Genomic DNA, 21,610 nt, shown 5'->3' with positions numbered 1-21,610 from the left:
CACTCCCCGCTCCCCGCCGTCCCCCGGTGCTGTGGACCCTGAATTTAATTGTACGGAAGAGTTTTTCTTTGCAGCCAGCGTTCCCTCTGACAGATGACTGGCAGACAGAGATTATAAAAAATAACAAAAGGCCAGGAGGGCTGGGACCTGCAGAGCTCTGCTGTCTGTGATGCTCAGGCCTTGGCCCTGGTCCAGCAGATTTTCATTGGGAAAGCCCAGAGCACTGAGGGGCAGGAAGGGCTAAATATAACTGGCTGTGTTTTTCCCTCACTGACAAACCCCTCTCTCTCGCATGGTTATTGACCGCGATGCTCCATTACTGTGTTTGTTTCCTTTGGCGGATAACATTTATCTGTCCTTTTTTTTGTTGTTTTTTCCTCTCAAGAACAATAGCTGGTTGGCTCATTCATATCAAAAGGTTAACGGAATCACCTTTTTCTCCTGGTTCCCACCTAGATGGTGACTAATGAATATATAACGAAGGCGGTCCGGTTGGACAATTTTTTTTTTTTTCGTTTTCATTCATAGGAAAGGGCAGCCTGGTGTGGCACGGAGTGTGTCGTCTAGAGCCCACGGAGTTTCAGGACACGACCCGCTCGCATGTATAAATGATGTGGCCTGTGACTGAATGACTGCGCAAATTAATTCATAAATAATGACTTGAGTTTGGGGCTGGAGCCCGTATTGCAACAACACTTTCTTACCACTGCTGCATTAAAAAAGGTGCCTGTGGGCTACAGGGGGGGGGGGCTGGAGAATTGCCATGATGAATTCCCGAGCCAACTACCCATTACTTCCGCTGCCTGACTTTGCCGAGCTGTTGTTTAAAGACGGGAGGAATAGAGTTCTGCTGAGGGAAGCCATATCTGGCGTCGAGGCTTAATATAGTCCCATAAATATGAAGAGGCGCCTCACAAAAGCTATTTAAATACACATAAATACAACTGGGGAAGTTGCCTCCTAATTCAGCGCCACCTCTGGTTTTCACGTCAACGTGTGAAACTGTCTATGCCGTCTGTGTAAACATGTCAGTGTGATGAATGTAAGGAGTATGTAAAGATGCTGTGTGTATATGCATGAGTGCACACAACTATCTGTGTGTGTGTGTGTTTGTTAAATGTCTGGGAACATTAACGTGGTTGTCAGAGTGCATGAGTAACGCCGCTGCCTGAATGTCACACAGAGAATTGGGTCTGGCTCGTGCTGCAGGCAAAACCTCACGCAGCCTTTTCTCTAATAAGCCAAACGGGGGAAACAGTTCCCGCTGCATGGAGCAGTGTCTTGGGATTCCTCTGCTCGCGCTGTGCTTTCATGTTCCTGAATTCCAGGAGCTTTAGACACTTGTATAAATTTTAAAAAATAATAACGTTAAACCTGAGGTTGTTTTGCACCTGGTTAATTCATTTAGAACATGGTGGGTTTCTGTGTGACTCACTGTAGTGGATCATCCTCTGTGACATTTACAGCCCATCCTATTATCCTGACCTCTGACCTCAGTGTGACCCAACAGGGCGAGGCTCGTTGAGAGTAACAGCCTTACACCCCCCCCCTCGCGTTGGCTAACCCCCCTCTGTCTCATACAGCGACTCATCGATCAAAACTGTTTTTTGTCTAAGTGGCTGAAGAAAAGCTGCGAGAAAAGAAAAACAATAATGAAAATGAATTCCAACCTTTTGATGGCCTTGTAGCAGATGATGATGGCTGAGAGCAGGAACACCACTGAAGCACAGCCCACTGTTCCCAGGACTATAAAGTCCATCTCCATCCACCAGGGAGGCAACAAGGGCACCATGGGTTCGGGCTCTTGGTGGAAAAAAACAAAACCAGGAGATAATTAATTTTGACCCTGGTATTTATATCAAATTTATCACAAACTTTAAAGCACTTCATCTTATATATTATAAAATATCAAGCATATTTTCATTTACATACTCTCTCACGTTAGGTCAAAGTTTCTTCCTGCCAATTACCAAAAGTTTAAGCTGGGGTGTAAGAAAATGTCAATCACGATGTTCACGATACTGTATCGATATTCTACAGCACTGTTGCGATTTTTCTGTCAACAAATCACATGCAAATATTCATGGTCTTGGCCCATTTTTGTGTTATGTTTAAACCTCCGACCGCTAGTTAATTTTTGCATCTACTGCAAATATTTGCAAGTATTTGAGACTTTGAGTCAAACCATGTCACTTTATTCTTTTCATTTGTTTATCCAAAAACGTAGATCCCTCAGTTCCAGTTTTAGTAACCTTAAAGTTCAGGATGTGACAGCATTGTTTCTTTACTCTGCTGACAGTTTTACTGCAAAGAAATTAAAAAAAAACCTAGTATATTGTTGCGCCGAAGGAATTACAGTAAATCGCAGTCTGTTGTATCGTTGCCCCCATGTATCGTGATACGTATGCTATCGTCAGATTCTTGCCCCTAGTTTAAGCTAGGGCTGTTTTGTTTCCATAGTGTTTTTAGGTTCCATAGTGTAACGGCTAGCACATCAATTCCCAGGTAGTGCCTCCAGTGGCAGCTTTGTTGGTTGCACGCCATTTACGCTGTAAATCCCCATTGTGGGATGAAAAAGAATTATTTAATTATTTATTGTTATTTGTTAATTGGCCACAGAGTGTATATACGTCTGTATTCACCAGCAGGGGTCCTACCCTCTGTTTGTGTTGTCTATATGACTCTTGACGTTACCAGTTACCAGTGTAGGACAGACCATATAACTGACAGTGACGCAGCTCCAACATACAGACACCCGTCGATTACTGGGTATTTGGAACACAGTGAATTGACTTAATTTAAACCCTTTTACTTTTTTCATTCAAAGAGAATCTGTCAATATTTCAAAACAACAGGTCATTCAGGCTGAAATTGACAGAAGAAAGTTTAAAGATGTTTTTTTTAAAAGGTAATGATCCTTCAACGATGGCACCGGCCGACCGGTCCTTGGTACAAAAAAGGTTGAGGGCCGCTGCGTTATACAGAGACTGCAGGACTGCAGATGTAGCCATTGTCCACGGCTGTCCTGTGGGTCTCGGGGCTCACCCTGTCACCATGAATCATTCAAAGTCCAGTCAGCTTTTCCCACCGCAGCCGTGGGGTCCCACTTTACACCAATCATCATTTCACTGACCTCCTGCTCTTCCTACATTAGATCCATGGAGGTAGAACCACTCACCAGGAATCCTGTGGTAGCGCTGTGTGCATCAGCAACTTTGTGTCCGTGATGCACAACTTGCTGCTGCCTCTTTGAATCAGTTGAACCACGTGAACATCCATCTCCGTAACTCTGGATGGGGATTTGTTACACTTTCTTGCACATGTGGGAAATACACCAGCGTGGATTTGGGAGGAAAAACCAGCATCTCTCAAGTGTGATGCTTTTTGTTTTATATACATATATACATATATTTTAAAAGCTAGGGTTTACACCAGTCATCAGACATTGTGTGATAATTTTCCAAAACAAAAAATTCCCTACAACACAGCTGAAGGCGTCTGAAGAATCATGTGTCACTGTAAATTCAAAATCTCCCCTGAGTTGAACCTTCATTTCAATGGAGATTTTAATCCACGGCTGTAGAATTCAATTTCATCAGTGGGAGGATTCAGGGATTTTTTTTTTTTGTACAGTATTTTAGCCTAAAGATAACTCCGCTCAGCTTTTGTCCCAGTTTTTGAGCCATACATATTCATGACCATTTAAAGCAAAAATTTTAGTTCTCACTAACTGGCAAATTGGACTACTGAAGGAACATGGAGATAATTATATGCCTGCACTGATTAAAATAAAAACTGAGGAATAAAAAAACAAACTCCAGTTTCCATCAATTATTCATGGTGTAATCACCATGTGCACACAACTGCATCAATGGGCTTTTCATATTTATTATTAAATACTGTTTTCTCTGCTCTGAGTTTTTGGTGCTCATTATTTGCCATGAGGAGGATTTTAAATTCTCACTTCAGTGTGTAGTCAGCTGGTCTTGGCAGCATTTCTACAGTGACCTTGAAAACAGTCACCAAAGGTGAGTCAGGTCCGTCTACACTGACCAGGCAGAAAAAAGTAAATAAATAAAATGATTGATTTAAAAACCTTCCACTGGGACTTGAATGATTGACTGTTGTTCCTTATTCATGACATAAAGGGCTGGAGGTGGGCAGTTCTTAAGTCACATTTCAGAATGGCTGCATCATCAGCAAAGCCTGTCCCATATTTCAGCGCACTGTTCATTAGGGAGCTGGAAAAACGACATACAAATCATTTTAACTTTCGGTGAGCGGGCTAGTGAAATATGTTTGTCCGTCTGTCAGTAGATTTGCTGTCTCAGAGTCGTACAGGGAGAGGGGGGGAGGGGGGGGGGACTGCTGCAACAGGCCACTGGATCCATACGGATATACAATATGCATTTGTGCTGCCAAGCACAGCCACACAAACTCCTGAGCGCCGCCAGCCCGACTTCCAAACTAAGCTGGAAATACTGGGCCGCTTCATTAGCTCCTTATCTTTATCAAATTAAAGCTAATTAAATCAACTCATCTGTGTTTTATACAGGGGTCCTCCGGGGGGACGGGGAGGGTGGGGGTGAGGGGGGGGTTCTACCACTGAGCTTGGCAGCCCAGCAGGCACAGATTTCACAGGCAGCTGGATACTCCCCAAGGTCAGACCCAGAATAAATTAATCCTGTGTTCAACTGTCAACATCCTGCTGGCCGTCTCTCTCTCTCTCTCTCTCTCTCACACACACACACACACACACACACACACAGAAGTGTGTGCCCATGCATTGAATCTCAGGAGACTGATGGAAAGTCTTTCCACCTGTGCATAAAAGGAAGCACTTTGCGTCAAAACAGTCCAGTCAGTGACTTGACACGTACATCCTGCTCAGAATGAAATTCAACAGCGAAGCCTAAAAAGACAGGTTTATGTGTCCTGGAGACAGGTGTAAAAAAGTGAGAGAGTCGTACCTGGGGGGCCCAGTAGCCGTGGAGGAGGAGGTGGAGGTGGTGGAGGAGGGAAGGGTGGATATCTCCTACAGTGGCATGCCAGCTGGCACTGTTCACTTACTTTCTCAGCCAAAGTCCGTGAGCATGACCTCTGGAGTTCTCCCTTATGGAGAGCGAGAGGGGGAGACGGAGAGAGAGAGAGAGAGAGAGAGAGAGAGAGAGAGAGAGAGAGAGTTAAGTGACTGGGGCTCTATCCTTCAGTGTATTACACAGAAGTGCCATCAGCATAACATTGTGCTGCACAAATGGAGACCCTTGAACACTCGGCAGCCTCTCACTCTGCTCTGTGGACGTCCTCTGTGGACGCACTCTCTCCACATCACAGCTCCAGTTCTGTTGTTGTTGTCACTGGGGCTGCTGTTTATGTAGCACATGCTCAATAGTAGCACGTCCGCGGCTGCAGAACACTCCCTGCAAGAAACCACCCACAGACAGTGGGCAGCAGACTGCCCTGAGGAGTGTGTGTGTGTGTGTGTGTGTGTGTAGGTGGACTTGGAACTCAGGCAGATCATATTACACATGAACCCTGGCAACACAGCGCCGAGTGTGAACAACAGCTCACAACTATCTGTAGGCAGCAGCGCGGGGCAGAGGTGAGAATACTCATCACTAACATATGCCTGCTGCAGGGATCCTGCTGGGATAACTGAGTATTGTTATCATGCCAACACAGATGGCCACTACAGAGGGACGACTGACTGTGGCTGTGGCTGTGGCTGTGAGTGTGAGTGTGAGTGTGAGTGTGAGTGTGAGTGTACCTGCAGACGCACACGTTTCTAAATGCCCTACTGGAAATTCTGCATGTGAGGAGCTCCTGCGAGGTGTTCCCTGGCGATGGTTACCTCAGCACCTAGTATGTGCAGTGCATGTACATGTATTACACAATACTGCGAAAACTCCAGACTCAGCCAGCTGTTCTGAAATCACAGCAGTGCTATGACAAACCTTACAAAAATGTTTCAGTTCTTATAATGTAAATAAAAATCCCAACTGGGGGTGGAATCTGAAGCTTGAAATGCAACAACAATTTGTATCGTCGTAAAATGGACCGTTTTAGGACATACTGACTGTCTAGACCATGAGCTCAGAAGTCTCTTAGACACTTTCTTCTCTGACAGTCAGCTTCTGGGACTGCATCTGGACAAAGCCCTTTTAAAATTTAAGATCAGAAACACTGATAATTCATAGTATTTAAATCCACTAATAGTCTCTATTGACAGTCCACAGGAACCATACTGTAACAGGCTAAATGAAAAATAAAATATATTTGGTATTATACTGACAAACCTTAAGGGGAGCTCAAAAGGAGCATCCTCCAAAGGCTCTGTTTTTGCACGCAGGAATGGACTAAGCATCCATCCTCTACCGCGTCTCAGCTCGAAGTAGCAAATAATGGGCGTACATGCATCATCTGCAGAGAATATTCCTTGAAAAGTGGAAAAGTGGGCATCTGCGATGGTGTGGAGGTGAATCAATAGCGTAGGCTTTAAGGATTTATATAGATGTGGAGGAAACAGTGATGTAACTTTACATTTCAGGAAGATGTACGATGATGAAATGAGTGGCATTACTGGTGAGTCTGGCCCGCCTGCGGTCCAGATCCTCCTTATGTTGGAAATACGTGATCGGTAAACCCAGATCCTACAGTTTGTGCCCAGATGTTTTCTGGATATGGTTAGAAGTGAGCAGGAAATGATGAACTTTCTCCGAAGGGGAGGAGAGTAGAGAGAAGTCTCTAGTGGATTAAAGGTATTAAAAACCAAAGGCCACGAAGCAGTGGCATCTCTGAGATGTGTCAAACTTAAGGTCCGGGGGCCAAATGCGGCCCTCTAAGTCATCACTTTTAATAAAGTATATACAGCAGAGTTTCTTAACCTGATAAATATATATATTAAAAACACACCTACGACAAAATATTTATGAATTGAATAAATAATAATCAATTTCAGAACCGGTCATTTAAGGGGAACTTTAGTGCTGATGTGCCTCCCCCCCCGCACCCCCCTCCGGTGATAATGAGTTTAACACCCTGTACTAGACGGAGAAAAAAAAAGAACTCCAAGAAGTGCTGAACAAGCCCTGACACAACACATTTGCAGACGACACTGTCATTTCAATGTAGCGTACGTGTTTCATGTAAATATTTGCCAATTGTTTGATGGTTGAATCTCATGGAGAGGCTGTAAATAATTAGAATAGTCAGGCTTGGCTGCAACAACACAGTGTTACCGCTTGTCTCGGACTTTTGCACAGTAGTGATTACGGTGACAGCCTGAGGCGGACGGGACTTGACTAAGACACGGTCTGCTCCACTGCTCCGGACCGCAGTCCGTCAGTAAATCAACCTCTGGTTCTGAGCTGTGTCAACGGACGAGTCGTGCACCTGACCGTGGTCCTTACCTGGCACGAGAGTAGAAACAGTGAGAGAAGGCAGTGACCGATGAAGAAAGGCCAACAACTTAGAGTGAATGGCATCAGGAGATCTTGGAGCAGCATTCCTCTGTTCTGGAAGATACTAGGCAGCGTCTCCAACAAACGAACGCAGCAGACATAGGCTTGAAGTGTTTGGGAAATCACCATCCACCCTGTCCGCTTCAGCGGTGAGGTCTCTGACAGACGTCTCCACAAATAGTTTATGCCACAATCATGTTCCTCTTGAAATCCCGTTGTCGATCGCATAGGACAGGCGAGCCGGTAGAGAGAGGAGCAGATCTCGACCATTCACATCTCCAAAGTAGTTTTTTTTTCTCCCCCTCTTGAATCTTTGCTGGCTCCTCAGATAGCGACCCGGATCGCGCTGCTACCACGCGCAATGTGAGGGCGGTGGATGGCCCGTACCTTACATCCCTCCACGGCTGCGAGCATGAGTGCAAATGGGCTACTCACTCACTCACTCACTCACTCACTCTATCACTCACTCACTCAGTCTGTCAAGCCATCCAAGTTGAAGTAAAACCGAACAGAGAGGAGAGGGAGAGGAGGAGGAAGAGGAGGAAGAGGAGGAGGGAAGGGAGAGAGATGAGGAGAGATCCTCAGGAATACTGTGTGTCAGGAATCCTCACAGCGGGACCATGCATCTCCTCAACTTATCTGAGCAGCAGCAGCTTCAGTGTTATCAGCAGCAGCAGCAGCAGCAGCAGGAGTGGATGGATGTATGGGCGATTCCCGGTGGAAGTGATACGTCCTCCTCAGTTGCTGACAGACAGCGGAGCATCACCACCGCTCACTGGATGCAGCGCTCACATCAGCTCCTCATCCTCCGCGCGTCGTTCCAGCGTGTCCTCACACACACACACACAAACGCAGCCTCTCCAAAAAGTACCTCCACTCACTCCTCCTCCTCCCCCCCAACTGCCCACACAGGCACTCACACCCCGACCCCGCTGACCTCCAAACTGAAGAGGCGATGGGTGGTGTGGAGACTGTCAGTCACTCAGCTGACCGCTGGGTTTGTTTTGGTTTGCTTGTTTATTATAGGTGAACGCCGCGAAGATGATGATCCAAGTCCGAAGGGATGACGCGACAGGCAGAGAGAGGGAGAGAGAGAGAGAGAGAGAGAGGGAGGGAGAGAGAGAGGGGGGGAAAGAGGGAGAGAGGGTGGGAGAGAGAGAGATCACCAAACCGTATTCAGCGTTACTTTAAAGCAGCATATGCAGAAAGTGTTTGTAAACACAAAACAGAAATCACGCCCTCCCTCCCCAGCAGGAGGTGCTATAATGCTGTTTTGATGACCTGGACTTTCAATCTAGCGTTGGCGTACGTTATTTTTTACTTTACTTTTTTCCCCAAATGAATATAAATATAGTTTAACTGATTGGGTTTTTGCAGATGTGATCATTGTGTTAATTAATGTTGATAATTATTTGATCGATCATTGCCACAAATCACTCAGTGGTCCTTGCACAGGCATACAGACAGACCATGTGGGTCCTAGCAGAGTGGGATGTTAGTCGGTAAGTACTTCTGTTAACTTACCGATAATTGGCAGATGCCTGATGTAATGGTGTGATGCTAACGTAGGTCATGCTAACGTAGTAAACAGCCGTGGGTATGTATTTGTTTTGATTACGTATGATAACGTTGATCGCTTTTGTGCTATAGTTGCATAGAACTTATGCGTATGTTTAAATGAAAGATGAGAGACATATGCTGAAGTTGCAATTTGCAACCTCCGCCCCTCAGATTGAAGCATCTTACAAGACCCTGGGTTTGAAACAAAGATGGCCGCTCATTGCATAGACTACTGTGTACACGCTGAAACCTGAGACATCTACTTACATCGCAGTACATTTTTCCTCATTTTGCACAAAACTTTTCCGCTCGGCTTTCGTCAATGTCAGTGTTCAGTCAACGTGTCCAACGCTTGAAAGACTGCCTGTGGTTTGAACAAGGGAAGTGGCAGCCAAATGTGTCACAACTTTCTCTTTCCAAATAACACAAATAGCATCTGAGCCAAATATCCAAACAACTCTGGATCAGGATCAGTCGCCTCACGGCCCTTTGTCGCTGCTGAGTATTTAGCACATTTCCAGCCTATCAAAAAGCTCTTCATATGCAGGCAGTAATGGGCTGAGCTGTGGATGACTTCTAGAGTGGAAAATCCACAGCTGCTGTGGAAACATACAGTACAATGTAGAGATTTTATGAGTTTTGAAGTATACAACGAGCCTGGGTTTGGCATATGGTGCGCCCAGCAGTTCAGCTCATCCATCCTCTACCACCGTCTGTCCCACCATCGATTATCTGACAGGGGAAAAGCACTACATCCTGCAGGTTACTTCCTGCTGCCTCAACTCCTTCCAACAACCAGCAATCTACCACAACATACATCACTGCCCTCTTAAAGTCAGATAAGAGAAGCTCTTAATAAAATTACTGTGATCGATCAGGGTTATTACTCCTGCAGAAATAATCAACAGCCTCTCTACCAACTAACAGCACATAAGTTTTATTTTTAAGAAACTATTTTTTCTTTAAAACTTGTAGAATTTCTACATGTTAAGAAACCATCTAACTCAGATGAGGATATATATTTTTTATCTGTATTTCTCCTTGAATGTTTAAAGGCAGTTGATCGTTATCCCAGTAGAGGTAGATTGCCATCTAGCGGAGAAGTTTGAACATGACACAATTTGTTTTACGTTACAGGTTGTGTGGGTACAGGATTAAATGAAGTAGAATAATATTGTTTAGAAAACAAATGTTCCCGTGACTTTTTTTTTTGATGAAGTATTTCAATATTGTAACCTTCAGTCGTTGTTCCAAATCTTTATATATAAAAACAAAAAGAAGCCTACGTTTACATCGTTCACATTGTTATTGTTTTTTTTTTTTGTTTTTTTTTTACTGTATAACATCTCTGCTGTTTGGAGTCAAAATGATCTATCGTTTCTATTTTCCTGGAGAATTTTTTTTGTTTTGTTTTTATTTGTATTTTATCAAGCGTAGGTCTCTCTTGACACTTTTATTTGTCGTACCGAGACAATTCAATAAAACTGCCCGGCCATAACGTGTACCTTTAGGATGTTTGAAGTATTTGGGGCCAGTTTTTGACACGCTGCCAAAGTTAAATTTATGTGTTTCTTCAAAAGTGAGGACCAGGTTGTGTGTTGTGCTCCTGTGTATTCCAGTGGGGTGACTTGTCTTCTTATGAAGACAGATGGCGCACAAGTCAAGGTTTCAAAACAAGGTTTCAGACAACAGTTAAATAAGTAATACATTTAGCAGGTTATGAAACTCAGCAGTGTGGACTTTATTAAAAGAAAATTAATTTCACAGCTTTTTAAGCTCCCGTGGGCCACACAAATCAACTTGGCAGGCCACACATGGGCCACGGGCCTTGGGTTTGACACATGTGATCTAGTCTGGTTGCATGTCTTTATCTTACCATAGCTTCTGCAAACAAGACAAGGCTGAGAGCTGATCCTTGATTAAAACCGCACCCTTTCCAGAACCCATCTGTCTCTCTGACTGCGCACCTCACCACTGTCTTCAAGTACTTGTTCATGTCTGCACCAACCTTGCACATCTCCTTTTTCATGTAATACCACTGCTTGTCTTTTACCCCAATTTATTCTTTCTCCCAAGCCGCAAAGATCCGATGTCCTCGCTGTTAAACTTCTGCATCTGCGTCAGCGTGCAGAGCATAACTTCTGCATCTGCGTCAGCGTGCAGAATCACAACCCAGCTATATTTTACATTTTATCATTTGATCTGATTGAAGATCATTTCATCGGTTTCATAAAAGAAAGATGGTATCAGTGGATCTTTGCACCAGGGACTCTGTTCTTCTGAATCGAGGTTTTATCTCTCAGTTTTCCTTCATTTCCCGTGCTCTCTTTTATCTCGCTCGTATCCCTCTCTCATCTGCGTCTTGTGACGCTGCATCACTGAATGTCCCTCCTGGGCATCAATACACTGTTATCTCATCTTCTTAGAGCTATTTTTGTGCAAAGAACTGAAGGGGACAGACAAAAACGGCCGGTTCCTACCATAGAAATTTCCATTAATGGATATATCATTGACGGCCTGTGCCAAGATGGCAGAACAGATGGGCTCGGGTTTCAGTTTAATTCTCCACAGTGCTCCAGTGGACCTCTAAATTGATTTCTGTTTCAGTGTGCAAACACAGTGTGAAATAATGGTCTGGTACTTTGAAACATTACGTTACATCAATACACACCCAGACACTTCCTGACTGTGACTTTTCCTTAGTGCAGCGTGTGCACATTTGGTCTCAGCGTTGTTAACAGTTCAGATGAGACTGACTGCAGGAATCTGTACATCTTATTTCACAGTTTATTTTAGGAACTCGTTACATTTTTCACTTTTAATGGACTTTTTTTTTTTTTTTTTTTAGACGCCCATCCACCTGTTCTGGCACAAGTGCAGCAACACACTGTGGGATTTATTGATGCCTTTATGCTTCCTCTTTCTCGCCTTCTCAGTCTCCCTTCTCTTCAAAAGCTCAGGAGTGGGGTGACAGGCCAGGGGAGGGAGAGCCCCATTGTTAATTGGCCTTTTCAGCTGAACAGAGAGGTGAAGGGAAGAAGAAGGGTGGAGGACAATGGGGTCTCGCTGGCTCTCCACAGCAAGAGTAATGCACATTCTTAAAAGATGGACCAGCCGGGGCACACACAGTCCAGTTGGACTCTCCTCAGACAACCCCAAACTGAGTGAATGAGGCAATCAATCATGAAGCCTTCAGCCGGGCGAAAGGAAGGCTGGATGTACTTTGGTGTAAACAGCCTTGATGTGTGTATTTTTTTAAATATAGATATATATATATATATGTATATATATATATATATAAATATATATAAACATACTCTATGTGTGTGTATTACATAAACATATATACATATTAGCATATATGTTTATCTGACATATACACACATATGTTATGTTTATATACATGCATGCATGTATATGTGTGTATAAATATATTTTTTTGTTTGAGATTAATCAACATTCTTAAATTTGACCAAACATTTTTTTCCTGTAAATTATTGAGCTTCAGGTCTTTATTATTGAATAATTGAAATTATATAATTACGTATATGGACAACAAAATAAGCAAAAGGGTTAAATTCCAGATTAAATTTGTTTTTGTTTTTTTTTAGTTTGCGCAGAATCAGGACAGCTGGTTGGGCATTTGGTCTGTGGAAATAAATGGTATTTTGTTTTCATTGACCAAAACCCTCAAGGTAAAAAAATAGATTTTATTGAATCTGCCTGTCTGTCTGCCTGTCTGTCCGTCTGTCCGTCTGTCTGCCTGTCCGTCCGTCTGTCTGTCCGTCTGTCTGTCCGTCTGTCTGTTGTGGCACAGACGTGATTCACTCTTCATCTGGATGTGACACAGACGTGATTCACTCTTCATCTGGATAATGCACACAGTGCAAAGGCATGAGCTGTTATTTACTGGACAAACAGCTTCCTCACGTCTCATTCCAGTGATGCTGCACTTCAAAAGATACTCTCTCTCTCTCTCTCTCTCTCTCTCTCTCTCTCTCTCCCTCACTTAAATAAAGGGATGAAGCTCAATTAGCATTTCACAACTCCCCCTTTTGCCTCCTCTATTGCTGTCGTCCCCGCAGAGCCCATGCTTTCTCTGAGGATTGTCCTGTTTTGGGCCCTTGTTGCCGTTGGCAGGGTGACAGTATTCGAGTGTGCAAACTTGTGCTATTGTCCCCGGGCCAGTGGGAGCCATGGAGACCCCATAATATGACACAGGAAAATGTTTGCTGATGGCAATTCTATGGGCTTTGTCCGACTTTTTCTCCTTCATGACGACTCGATTTAAGTCTCTAAATGTTTGACTACAAATGCAGGAGTGCTATCCAGCTCCGTTCTCTTTGTCCCGCGAGGTTTGAATGAGTAATTCAGCCTTTGTGCTCCTCGATTGAGGGGGCAAACAGAAAGACAAGATTCTTGAGCGCTCAAGCCCCTTTCCATGGTTATGCACTCTTTATACCCCCCACCCCCACCCCACGTTCCCCCTCGAATCCCATCGAACACCATCACACACACACACACACACACACACACACACTATCATCGCATCAGCTGACATCACTCTTCCAAAGAGTATGATGAAGATCCATATTTGAAAATGTCAACTTTTACAGCAGCAGGATGAAGTTGTGCTGCGTCCGCGTCTCGACGGAGACCCTGCTTTAATTCATGCACACACTCATCCGGATTATAGACATATTTGGCCAAGACAAGAAATCACCGTGCAGGAGAAATATCGCATCCCCTCAGCGGCTTTTACAGATCACCATGACAACAATTTGCAATGGTGAAGAATTGGATACCGGGGCGCTTGGAGGCTGATTGGGGAGCTTTGTGAGGGGCCTGGGGTCGCTGATTGGTTCAAGGGAAGCACCGTAACTACAAGGAGTTTATATTCATTCAACTTGTTGAAGTGCTTCAACTGCAGTCTGGAGAAGAGGCTCTGGTGTGGAACTCCTGCCCGCAGTCTGCGACCCAGACCGCCACAAGTGGTGAGCAGTAGGTTAGGCCTTCAGAAAGTCCGATTCTGCCGCGCTATTACGCACGGCCGGATCTCATCCGGGTGTTTTTCCTTAGTGGTGCGTAACAAGTCTAACATGGACTAACTAAGCTCTGAAAAGACGATGGCAAATGCAGACAGTGAAGTCAAAACGCTGCTAAATTTTGTCAATTTAGCATCCAGTGACATCAAGGCGGCCTTGGACAAGTCGGCTCCCTGCAGACGCTCAGTGGATCACAGGAAATATCTGCAGAAGCAGCTGAAGCGCTTCTCTCAGAGGTACTCCAGGGTCCCGCGATGCCACACACACAGGCCTGCGGAGTACGGGTGCAGCAGACTGGCAGGGGCTGCACATCAGAGTGAGAAGCTCGCAGCGACGGCCAGCTCTGGAGCGCAGGACGCGGGGAACGTCGGGAGCGCGGTGGAGCAGGTGCCAATGAGGAAACGGCAGCTGCCAGCCTCGTTCTGGGAGGAACCCAAGTTGACCCCATCCAAGAGCGGGCGCTCACATTTATTAGGACTGAAGCGGGTTCCTGTGGGTGCGTTTGAGGGAAGTGAGAATGAGAAGAGGAAACGCGGCTGTGGAGAAGACGCGAAGGTCGCGATGTCTGCGGCCAGTCGGCGAAACTCTGCGGACAAAGAGACGCTAAAACTGGACCTAACTTCCCACCACTGCGTCAGCGTGTGCGCCTGCTGCCCGTTCCTGAACCACGGCCATCAGGTTCTACACAGTCACATTGTTGTCCCTCATCCGCCTTTGGGACTGTGGAGCAAGGCAGCAGGGACTGAGGCAGAGAGACCCGAGCATCCTTTCACACAGAAGGTTCACACACACGTTGTGGTCAAACCCATACCGACGAAACCCACCCTCCAGTCACCGATCTTCAGTGTGTTTGGATTCATTTAATGTCGTCATTCAAAGACTGGGTCGGGACCTACAACTGGGACACAGTTTGTTTGTGTTCAGGTTCTTTAAAAAATCATTTAAAACTTCGTGTTTACAGTTAAATCTTGGTTTTGTCAGACGTAAAACTTTATATTTGATAAAAGCCCCTCAGTAACTTATACGTAAACGACAGAAAAGGTATAAGAAATATTTATGGACTTTGGCGAATGACGTATTGAAATTTAATTTTCAGGATTCACCAACACACAGTCCTAGTGATGTATATCTGTAACATGACAGTGTTATATCTACATAAATTGCTAAACTATTCCAGACGTGTTAATGTTTAAGAAGAGTTCCTTTAACATTTGAGAATTGAAGTTCACCCTAGAGGCCGCCATTGTTACACATCTTTACAAAAAAGTAAGATAAATGTGGATAAACTCTTATTTAATGAAAGTGTATGATGAAAAAACAACAAAGTTAATGACTAATGATTTGTGTGTGCGCTCCAAAGCCTCTTCCTCTCACAGCATCAGACGGAGGGGTTATTTAAAGCACTTATTGCAATGCTTCCTAACTTGTACTGATTGAGTCAAAAAGGATTGAAATTGCACTCGTACAATAACACGATCGGCTACAGTCTGATGTCAGTATCAGAACACTGACACTAAATGTGAGGGTTTTTTACTTTCAGGTCTCGACAGACACTGGCTGTTCTTTTTAAAGAGCGACACTGTGAGCGTGCTGCTTCAGTTTCCTCTTTCATCTATAAATGTAGAACATGGGTCACATTTTTCTTTTGTCTGTCAAAGTGTTGTTCTATTGGCTCATTTGAAATCACTACTTCCAAATAAAAGACTCACTCACTCTTGATACGTCCCCTGGGCATTAGACTATTTTTACCATGTACTTGAGATCTTTGGGGAATGAGAAGAACATTTGTTAAAGAAAATGAGGAAGAAGTTTATTTTTACATATAATACTATAAATAAATATTTAAACACAAAGAGCTTTCAGAGATCCCATGCCAAACTTCAGGGTAATGTTTCTTATACACGCTAAAAAAAGAAAAGAAAAGAAAAGAAAAAATCAGTTGGCCAGAGTTAAATATCGGATCATTCTTTCTGGCAGAGGTAGACTTGTGAGAAATCTCATTCTTTCTTTTCCTATTTGCGTCCGGACCTTTAACCTGCAGAGGTGCAGCAGTGGCCGAGGCGACGCTGTGGGAAATAAAAGAGAATATTTACTGTTGCAAAAGTCATTAAACCTCGTGTACGTTTCGTAAGCTGTATGTGGAAGTGGCAGAGACATGTTTGCATAATAGGAAGTTGACGATACTGTCTGACACTTACATGACTTCCTCTTGACAGAGTGCCATTCCTCCCGTGAGTCCAGTAGATCAGAGACCTTGCTGCATAGTTGAACCGGACCGACGTAGTCCAGCAGCAGATCTACGATCGGTCCTGCCCACTTACACATACCTGGAGACGAGATCCACTCACAGAACTGCAGGAGAAAATAAATATATATATGAACAAAAACACAGGTTACAGCTTTTGTTTATATAAAAAAAAGTCTTTTTGCATATCCTTCACACCTGCTTTGGCCTCTCTGTTATGTGACAGCAGTTTAAAGGGAGTGTGTTGTCGTTGTGTGAAACATTTCTGTTGCTACCAACAGTTCTTGAGAGTTCATCTCCTGGTGGCGGGTGAGGCACAGTGCCGTGTGAACATGTGAAACAGGAGTCGGCGTCACAGCCGTGGTCCAGAAGGCACTTGAGTAAAGGCAGATTGTTCATGGAAAGAGCGATCGCTGCAGGGAAAGTGGTAGGGAATGACGGGACGTCGGCGTCCACGTCGGCTCCGTACTCCAGCAGCAGAGACACAGTCCTGACGCAGGCCTGTCGCACGGCCATTAGTAAAGGACAGACTGGGTCCAGGGTCACACTGGCACCGGCGTTCAGCAGCACCTCTGCTGTCTCAGCGCTGCTGTTGGCGATGGCGAAGTAGAGGGCTGTTGCCCGTCCGTCAGCGTACTGAGTGGAGTGACAGTGGGCCAGTGTTGAGTTTACATCTGCACCTGTCTTCAGAAGCACAGCTGCCACAGTGTGTCTGTTGTGTTCTGCTGCCAGGTGGAGGGGGCTGATCCAACTCTGCCGCAGCCTGGTCCGACTGGTCACTGGGACAAGCATGGACACAATCCTGAACACAAGAGTAATACAGGATGACATCTGACAGGAAGTCATTACATACAGTGTATATAAAAAGAGAACAACACTTAGAAAATCAATGTCAGACTTTTCACTGATTTAATATTTAATTATATTTATTTTGAAAATCCCAGGAAGTAATGAAATACTAAAAAGAAAGGTAGAAGTTTAAATAATATATTTTGTTTGCTGAATGTATTAATTAAGGGACAAAATAACTACAGTAAACATACAAATATTCAGCAGTCAGTACCTCATGGATAACCCTGGTCATGACTTACTGACCAGTTGTTTTGATATGATTGCTGTTTGCAGTATTCCATCTTACAGATTAGTAACAAAAGCAGAGGGATTAATTAACAAAAGTATTAATTAGAAAAGAGCGATTTTAGAAGGAAAATACCTTAAAACACAGTAAAAAAGTCACATTATAGGAAGACACTGACATGATAAAAAAAACAGAGGAGGTTATAACTGTAGGAGTCCAGTCCTGATGCAACCCAGCCTAGGACTGGGGACTAGGTGGAGTCGAACCCAGAACCTTCAACATGGCAATCCTACCATTAGCTGCTCTGGCTGCATTTGTTCTTTGTTTTTCACCCCCAGTTTAAGATGACTTTAAATATCACCGGGCTCTGAAACACAATTTTTTATATGAATAGGTATTCCCAAGTAGCTGGACTTACTCATGGTGTCCATACTGGGCTGCGAAGTGCAGAGGCAGCAGTCCTGAGGTGGTGGTGGGTTTGTTGGCATCTGCATTTTTAGTCAACAGCACTGCGACAATTTCCTTATGACCGTTTTTACTGGCCTCATGCAGGGCTGTGACGCCATCACATGTCTGCATGTTCACATCTGCACCTGCAAAAAAACCCCATAAAACCACTTCCTTTTACAACATTCACGTATGGATCTGCAATAAGGAATGGGGGGGGAGGGGTGTGGAGAAATTACCTTTTCCAATGAGGTAACACAGTGCCCTCAAGTGTCCTTGTTGAGCTGCTACAGTGAGTGGTGTGATGCTGTAGGTGTTGGGTGGGTTGATTGCAGCCCCGGCTCTTATGAGGATCTCACAGATCTCTGTGTTGTTCTTTGACACGGCGACATGCAGCGCGGTCCAGCCCTGGCCACACCGCTGGTTCACCGTGGCCCCGTACGAGAGAAGGAGTCCGACCATGTCTACGTTCTCCAGCTCACATGCTGGTGGAGATAAACAGAGCATTTTAAACAGCTTAGCAGTGGTTTACCACTGTCTTCCATTCGTACACAAGTGGCTTTGGAAAATGTACCTTTGTATAAAGGGGTTTCTTTGTTCTTGTTGCTGATGTCGGGGTCAGCCGCGGCCCCCAGAAGGCTGTGCACACATGACAAGTGCTCACAAGACACAGCAAGCAGCAGGGCTGTCTGTTCTTGTAACGTGCGTTTGTCAACAGTGCCAGGATGGACTGGAGTGAAAACAGACGAATAAACAACCGTGTTGACAGAGGTTTGAATGTGCAGCATTGTCGCTACATCCCAACAGCTATCAGACATGTAATATGGGTAATGTCCAAATACTGTGAGTGTGTGTGTGTGTGGGAGGGGGGGGGGGGGGGGTAATCTAGGTAGTGTGTTAGATCTATTGCCTCCCTCCTGGACTGTTGTCAGGTCAGACAAAGTCAAACACTATGTCAACAGAAGTCAAGTTTTGGTTCCAGTTTTTTTTTATTACTCTGTATGTGACAAGTGTGTTGGGTTTCCTGGCTTGTCACCTGTTATTGTCCTGACAAGTAGCCAAAGCCAGGATTCATGGTGTGCTTAACAAATAACAAAAATATGTGTCAGTTAAAACCAGATGAGAACCCAGTGGTGACCATACCCTTCAGTAGGGTCCGTAGGCACTCGGCCTGTCCAGAGTGGGCTGCATCATGCAGTGGTATCCACCCATCTTTGTTCTCCCTCAGCAAGGTTTGAGGAGCAGATGATGCAAGATCACTAACAGCCTCTGTGTCTCCTCTCCTAATGGCCAAGACCACCGGGTCAACATCTCTTAAAAGGAAATAATAAAACATAAAAATCAATGCTAACACTTCAGTGTAATTAATACACGACAATGACGGCAATTAAATGAATTGTTTCCAAAGGTACAAAAGGCCGTACACTATTTGTATTATTTCATTGCGGGTGATGACCGCACGCACGCACACACAGAGGCAATAACAATGTCATACGCACTCGGACTCTGACGCTACGTCTCTCGGACCGCCGCCGCCACTCCGTCTGTCTGATCGCCGTCGCGGGAGGACGTTATCACTCTTGGCTCCAGCGTTACGGATCTGATTTAAGTATTCAGAATAGCAGAATTTGGTCATGGCTTTGGCTGGTGTCAGGACGGACGGTGGTGTTTTGTTCTGAGGAGGTGGAGCAGCAGCAGCAGCAGCAGCAGCCGGCGGCTCAGCTGTGCTCTCAGATTATTTTAGGACTGTATTGTCAGGCGACGCAGTGACGGCTTTATCCTTATATGTCATGAGCCTCGGACATACAGAGATAAGGCTAACGGCGCTAAGATAACAAAGGCCGGTCACTGTCTTTAAACGAGGGCCTGACTCATTGGTTGGTTGTCATGTGAAGACAGAGACAGAGAGCCTATTAAAACACTCCAGTTCTACAGGGGATTGGAAAGATTTGGTGCCATTACCGCTAATGTTACTACTGGGCAAAGAACAACGACCCCAGTGGCCGTAACGGATCACTGCACATTAGACATACAGAATCTATCAATGTGTCGATTCCAGATGATTTACATGTTTAATGTCTAATTACCCACAATGCAGCTCTGGATTAATCACGATTAGCCATGATTATTCATGATTGTAATATGTTAGTATTACTGTACAAAGAACAGAAAGACAGATAACAGCAGCTGCTTTGTGAATATACGTATTTGCACATACTAATACCAGTATATAATTGTGTGTGCTTGTGATTCACAAAATACCTCTCATCAAAACCAGTTCACCTACAGGAAAGAGGTTTTCAGATGAGGTTCAAATCACGTACGGTCGGCATGTTAGCCTGTTTGTTTAGGTTTTGACTGACGAACAAGGAAAATGTTGATAAAAAAAAAAACAAAAAACTACACATGCAGCCAAGGAGGATAAGGTGAACCTGCCAGATCACAATATTTATTTGTGCACTGAATTTCTCAAGTTCCTGTTGATTTTAAGTCTTCTGTAAAATCATATTGACCCTGATTTTCTGGACACTCCACAGATTTACAAAGGAAATTTGATCAGGACTTGATGTAACCAGTCGATATACAGTTTAGGGATTAACTGATGCTGCATTTTCCCCTTTATTTTTTTTTACAACACTTTCAGAAGATATTATGAATGAATACTTTACTTTATTATTTTTGTAATTTCTTTGACACTTAGAAAGATGTTATTCCAAAAACACATGTATTTGTGAAACGTAAAATAAAATATGTAATATAGTGTAACACAACTTTGTGCTCACCTGATAAAGTCCACTGTTGCGGCTCTGGTCTGGTCAGTCAGAGAGCAGAGAGCCAGCCTGTTTTCCATATCATTGTTCAGTCTGTGATAAAGAGACCTGGGTCTGCTTACTGCAAGCATCGTGGTCCAGTATGGAGATCCCAAATCCAACAACGGGCTGCTGACGGTCCAGGAGTCAGAAGCAAAACATGGTTCATTTAGGCGAATCTTGCAGACATTAGAGACTAACTCCACTGAAAGAACTGAAGTCTGCACTAGAAGACATCAGAGAGAAGCAGCTCCAACCATCAGCCTGCTGTAGATGCCTTTTAAGGGCATGTTCAATGGTGTTTGGTGCTAGTTGACTTTGTTGCTCCAGACTGATGTCAGCCTGTGTGCAGTGTTACTATGAGGTAGTCATAGATAATAAACACGAGTATAATAAAACTAGATCTAAGGTTTTTATTTACTGAACTGTTTACTCTAACTGTTATCTCTCCATCCACTACAGTGCTGTATATTTATGAGCTGAACTAAACCTCTGATAAGACTCAAACGGAATGTAGTTCTTTAAACTTACCTTTCAACACTGAGCCTGGTCCACAATCAACACTGTGACATGAAATGAGCCCACTTGCTTTAAGAGCGCCGCAGCAATAACAGCTAACTTTGGTTTCACAACCACTTCCTCAGATCGGTTTTTAGAGAAGACCAAAAAAAAAAAGGCACTTCCTGCGTTTGAACTAAACTTGTCCTTCAGCATTTCTCATTTCAGGTACTGTAAATGATCCAAAAGAAACTGTAAGGCTTTTGTCCAAATTTCTCAAGAGCTTCATATTGTGCTCAAGGCATGCTCGGATATTCAACTGTGTTTTACTTTGATGGACCATAATACTTCCAAAGAACCAACAAGCACTTACCAGACCACACTGGCTCCCTGCAAATAGGTGTGAGCCTGTCAGTCACAGACTATCATTTGAAGTGTGGATGGTTTGCAATTACCTAAACCTGTTT

General features: G+C 44.3%; 3 protein-coding genes across 7 annotated transcripts in view; 1 reads left to right on the top strand and 2 right to left on the bottom strand.

Annotated features, from left to right (window-relative positions):
• The window catches only part of prima1 (proline rich membrane anchor 1), a 27,221-nt gene extending 18,722 nt beyond the window's left edge, over positions 1-8,499 (bottom strand). The window contains exons 1-3 of one of the 2 annotated variants that reach the window (XM_008308006.3): positions 7,410-8,499; positions 4,971-5,112; positions 1,671-1,803 (exon numbers count right to left, since the gene is read on the bottom strand). In XM_008308006.3, coding sequence (XP_008306228.2) covers positions 1,671-1,803; positions 4,971-5,112; positions 7,410-7,730 — 596 coding nt within the window. In that variant the 5' untranslated portion in view covers positions 7,731-8,499. Of the gene's footprint in view, positions 1-1,670; positions 1,804-4,970; positions 5,113-5,287 lie in introns of both variants that reach the window. The other variant, XM_017039310.2, reaches the window with a different exon arrangement.
• A 5,119-nt stretch (positions 8,500-13,618) lies between these two features.
• Positions 13,619-15,978, top strand: LOC103377263 (protein FAM181A). Its single transcript, XM_008308018.3, has one exon. The coding sequence runs from the start codon at positions 14,147-14,149 to the stop codon at positions 14,927-14,929; it is 783 nt and encodes a 260-aa protein (XP_008306240.1). The 5' UTR covers positions 13,619-14,146; the 3' UTR covers positions 14,930-15,978.
• Positions 15,854-21,294, bottom strand: LOC103377362 (ankyrin repeat and SOCS box protein 2). Of its 4 annotated transcripts, none has more exons than XM_025061046.1 (9): positions 21,177-21,294; positions 20,619-20,774; positions 18,979-19,148; positions 18,410-18,565; positions 18,075-18,320; positions 17,807-17,981; positions 16,509-17,112; positions 16,264-16,417; positions 15,854-16,131 (listed from the first exon to the last, which is right to left on the bottom strand). In XM_025061046.1, exons 2-9 carry the CDS (start codon positions 20,735-20,737, stop codon positions 16,001-16,003), a joined length of 1,755 nt encoding a protein of 584 aa, XP_024916814.1. In that variant the 5' UTR covers positions 20,738-20,774; positions 21,177-21,294; the 3' UTR covers positions 15,854-16,000. The 4 variants fall into 4 exon arrangements, with proteins under 4 accessions (XP_024916814.1, XP_024916811.1, XP_024916812.1 ...); XM_025061043.1 differs by having other exon boundaries at positions 20,619-20,777; positions 21,177-21,292; XM_025061044.1 differs by having other exon boundaries at positions 20,619-21,272.
• Positions 21,295-21,610: the final 316 nt, after the last annotated feature.

This window comes from Cynoglossus semilaevis, chromosome 1, assembly GCF_000523025.1.
Source record: "Cynoglossus semilaevis isolate Cse_v1.0 chromosome 1, Cse_v1.0, whole genome shotgun sequence".
Classification (NCBI taxonomy): domain Eukaryota; kingdom Metazoa; phylum Chordata; class Actinopteri; order Pleuronectiformes; family Cynoglossidae; genus Cynoglossus; species Cynoglossus semilaevis.
The sequence above is the reverse complement of the archived record's forward strand: the minus strand, read 5'-3'. Positions and strand labels throughout refer to the sequence as shown.

What these genes read in the sequence shown, in the direction of transcription:
- LOC103377362 (XM_017033769.2), bottom strand. Translation starts at nt 19,471, where the DNA reads ATGACCAAATTCTGCTATTCTGAATACTTAAATCAGATCCGTAACGCT. An exon ending in GACGTAGCGTCAGAGTCCGA is followed by an intron (nt 19,149 to 19,334) that starts GTGCGTATGACA and finishes TTTCCTTTTAAG; the next exon opens with AGATGTTGACCCGGTGGTCT. An exon ending in CTCTGTCAAGAGGAAGTCAT is followed by an intron (nt 16,132 to 16,263) that starts GTAAGTGTCAGA and finishes TATTTCCCACAG; the next exon opens with CGTCGCCTCGGCCACTGCTG.
- LOC103377263 (XM_008308018.3), top strand. Translation starts at nt 14,147, where the DNA reads ATGGCAAATGCAGACAGTGAAGTCAAAACGCTGCTAAATTTTGTCAAT.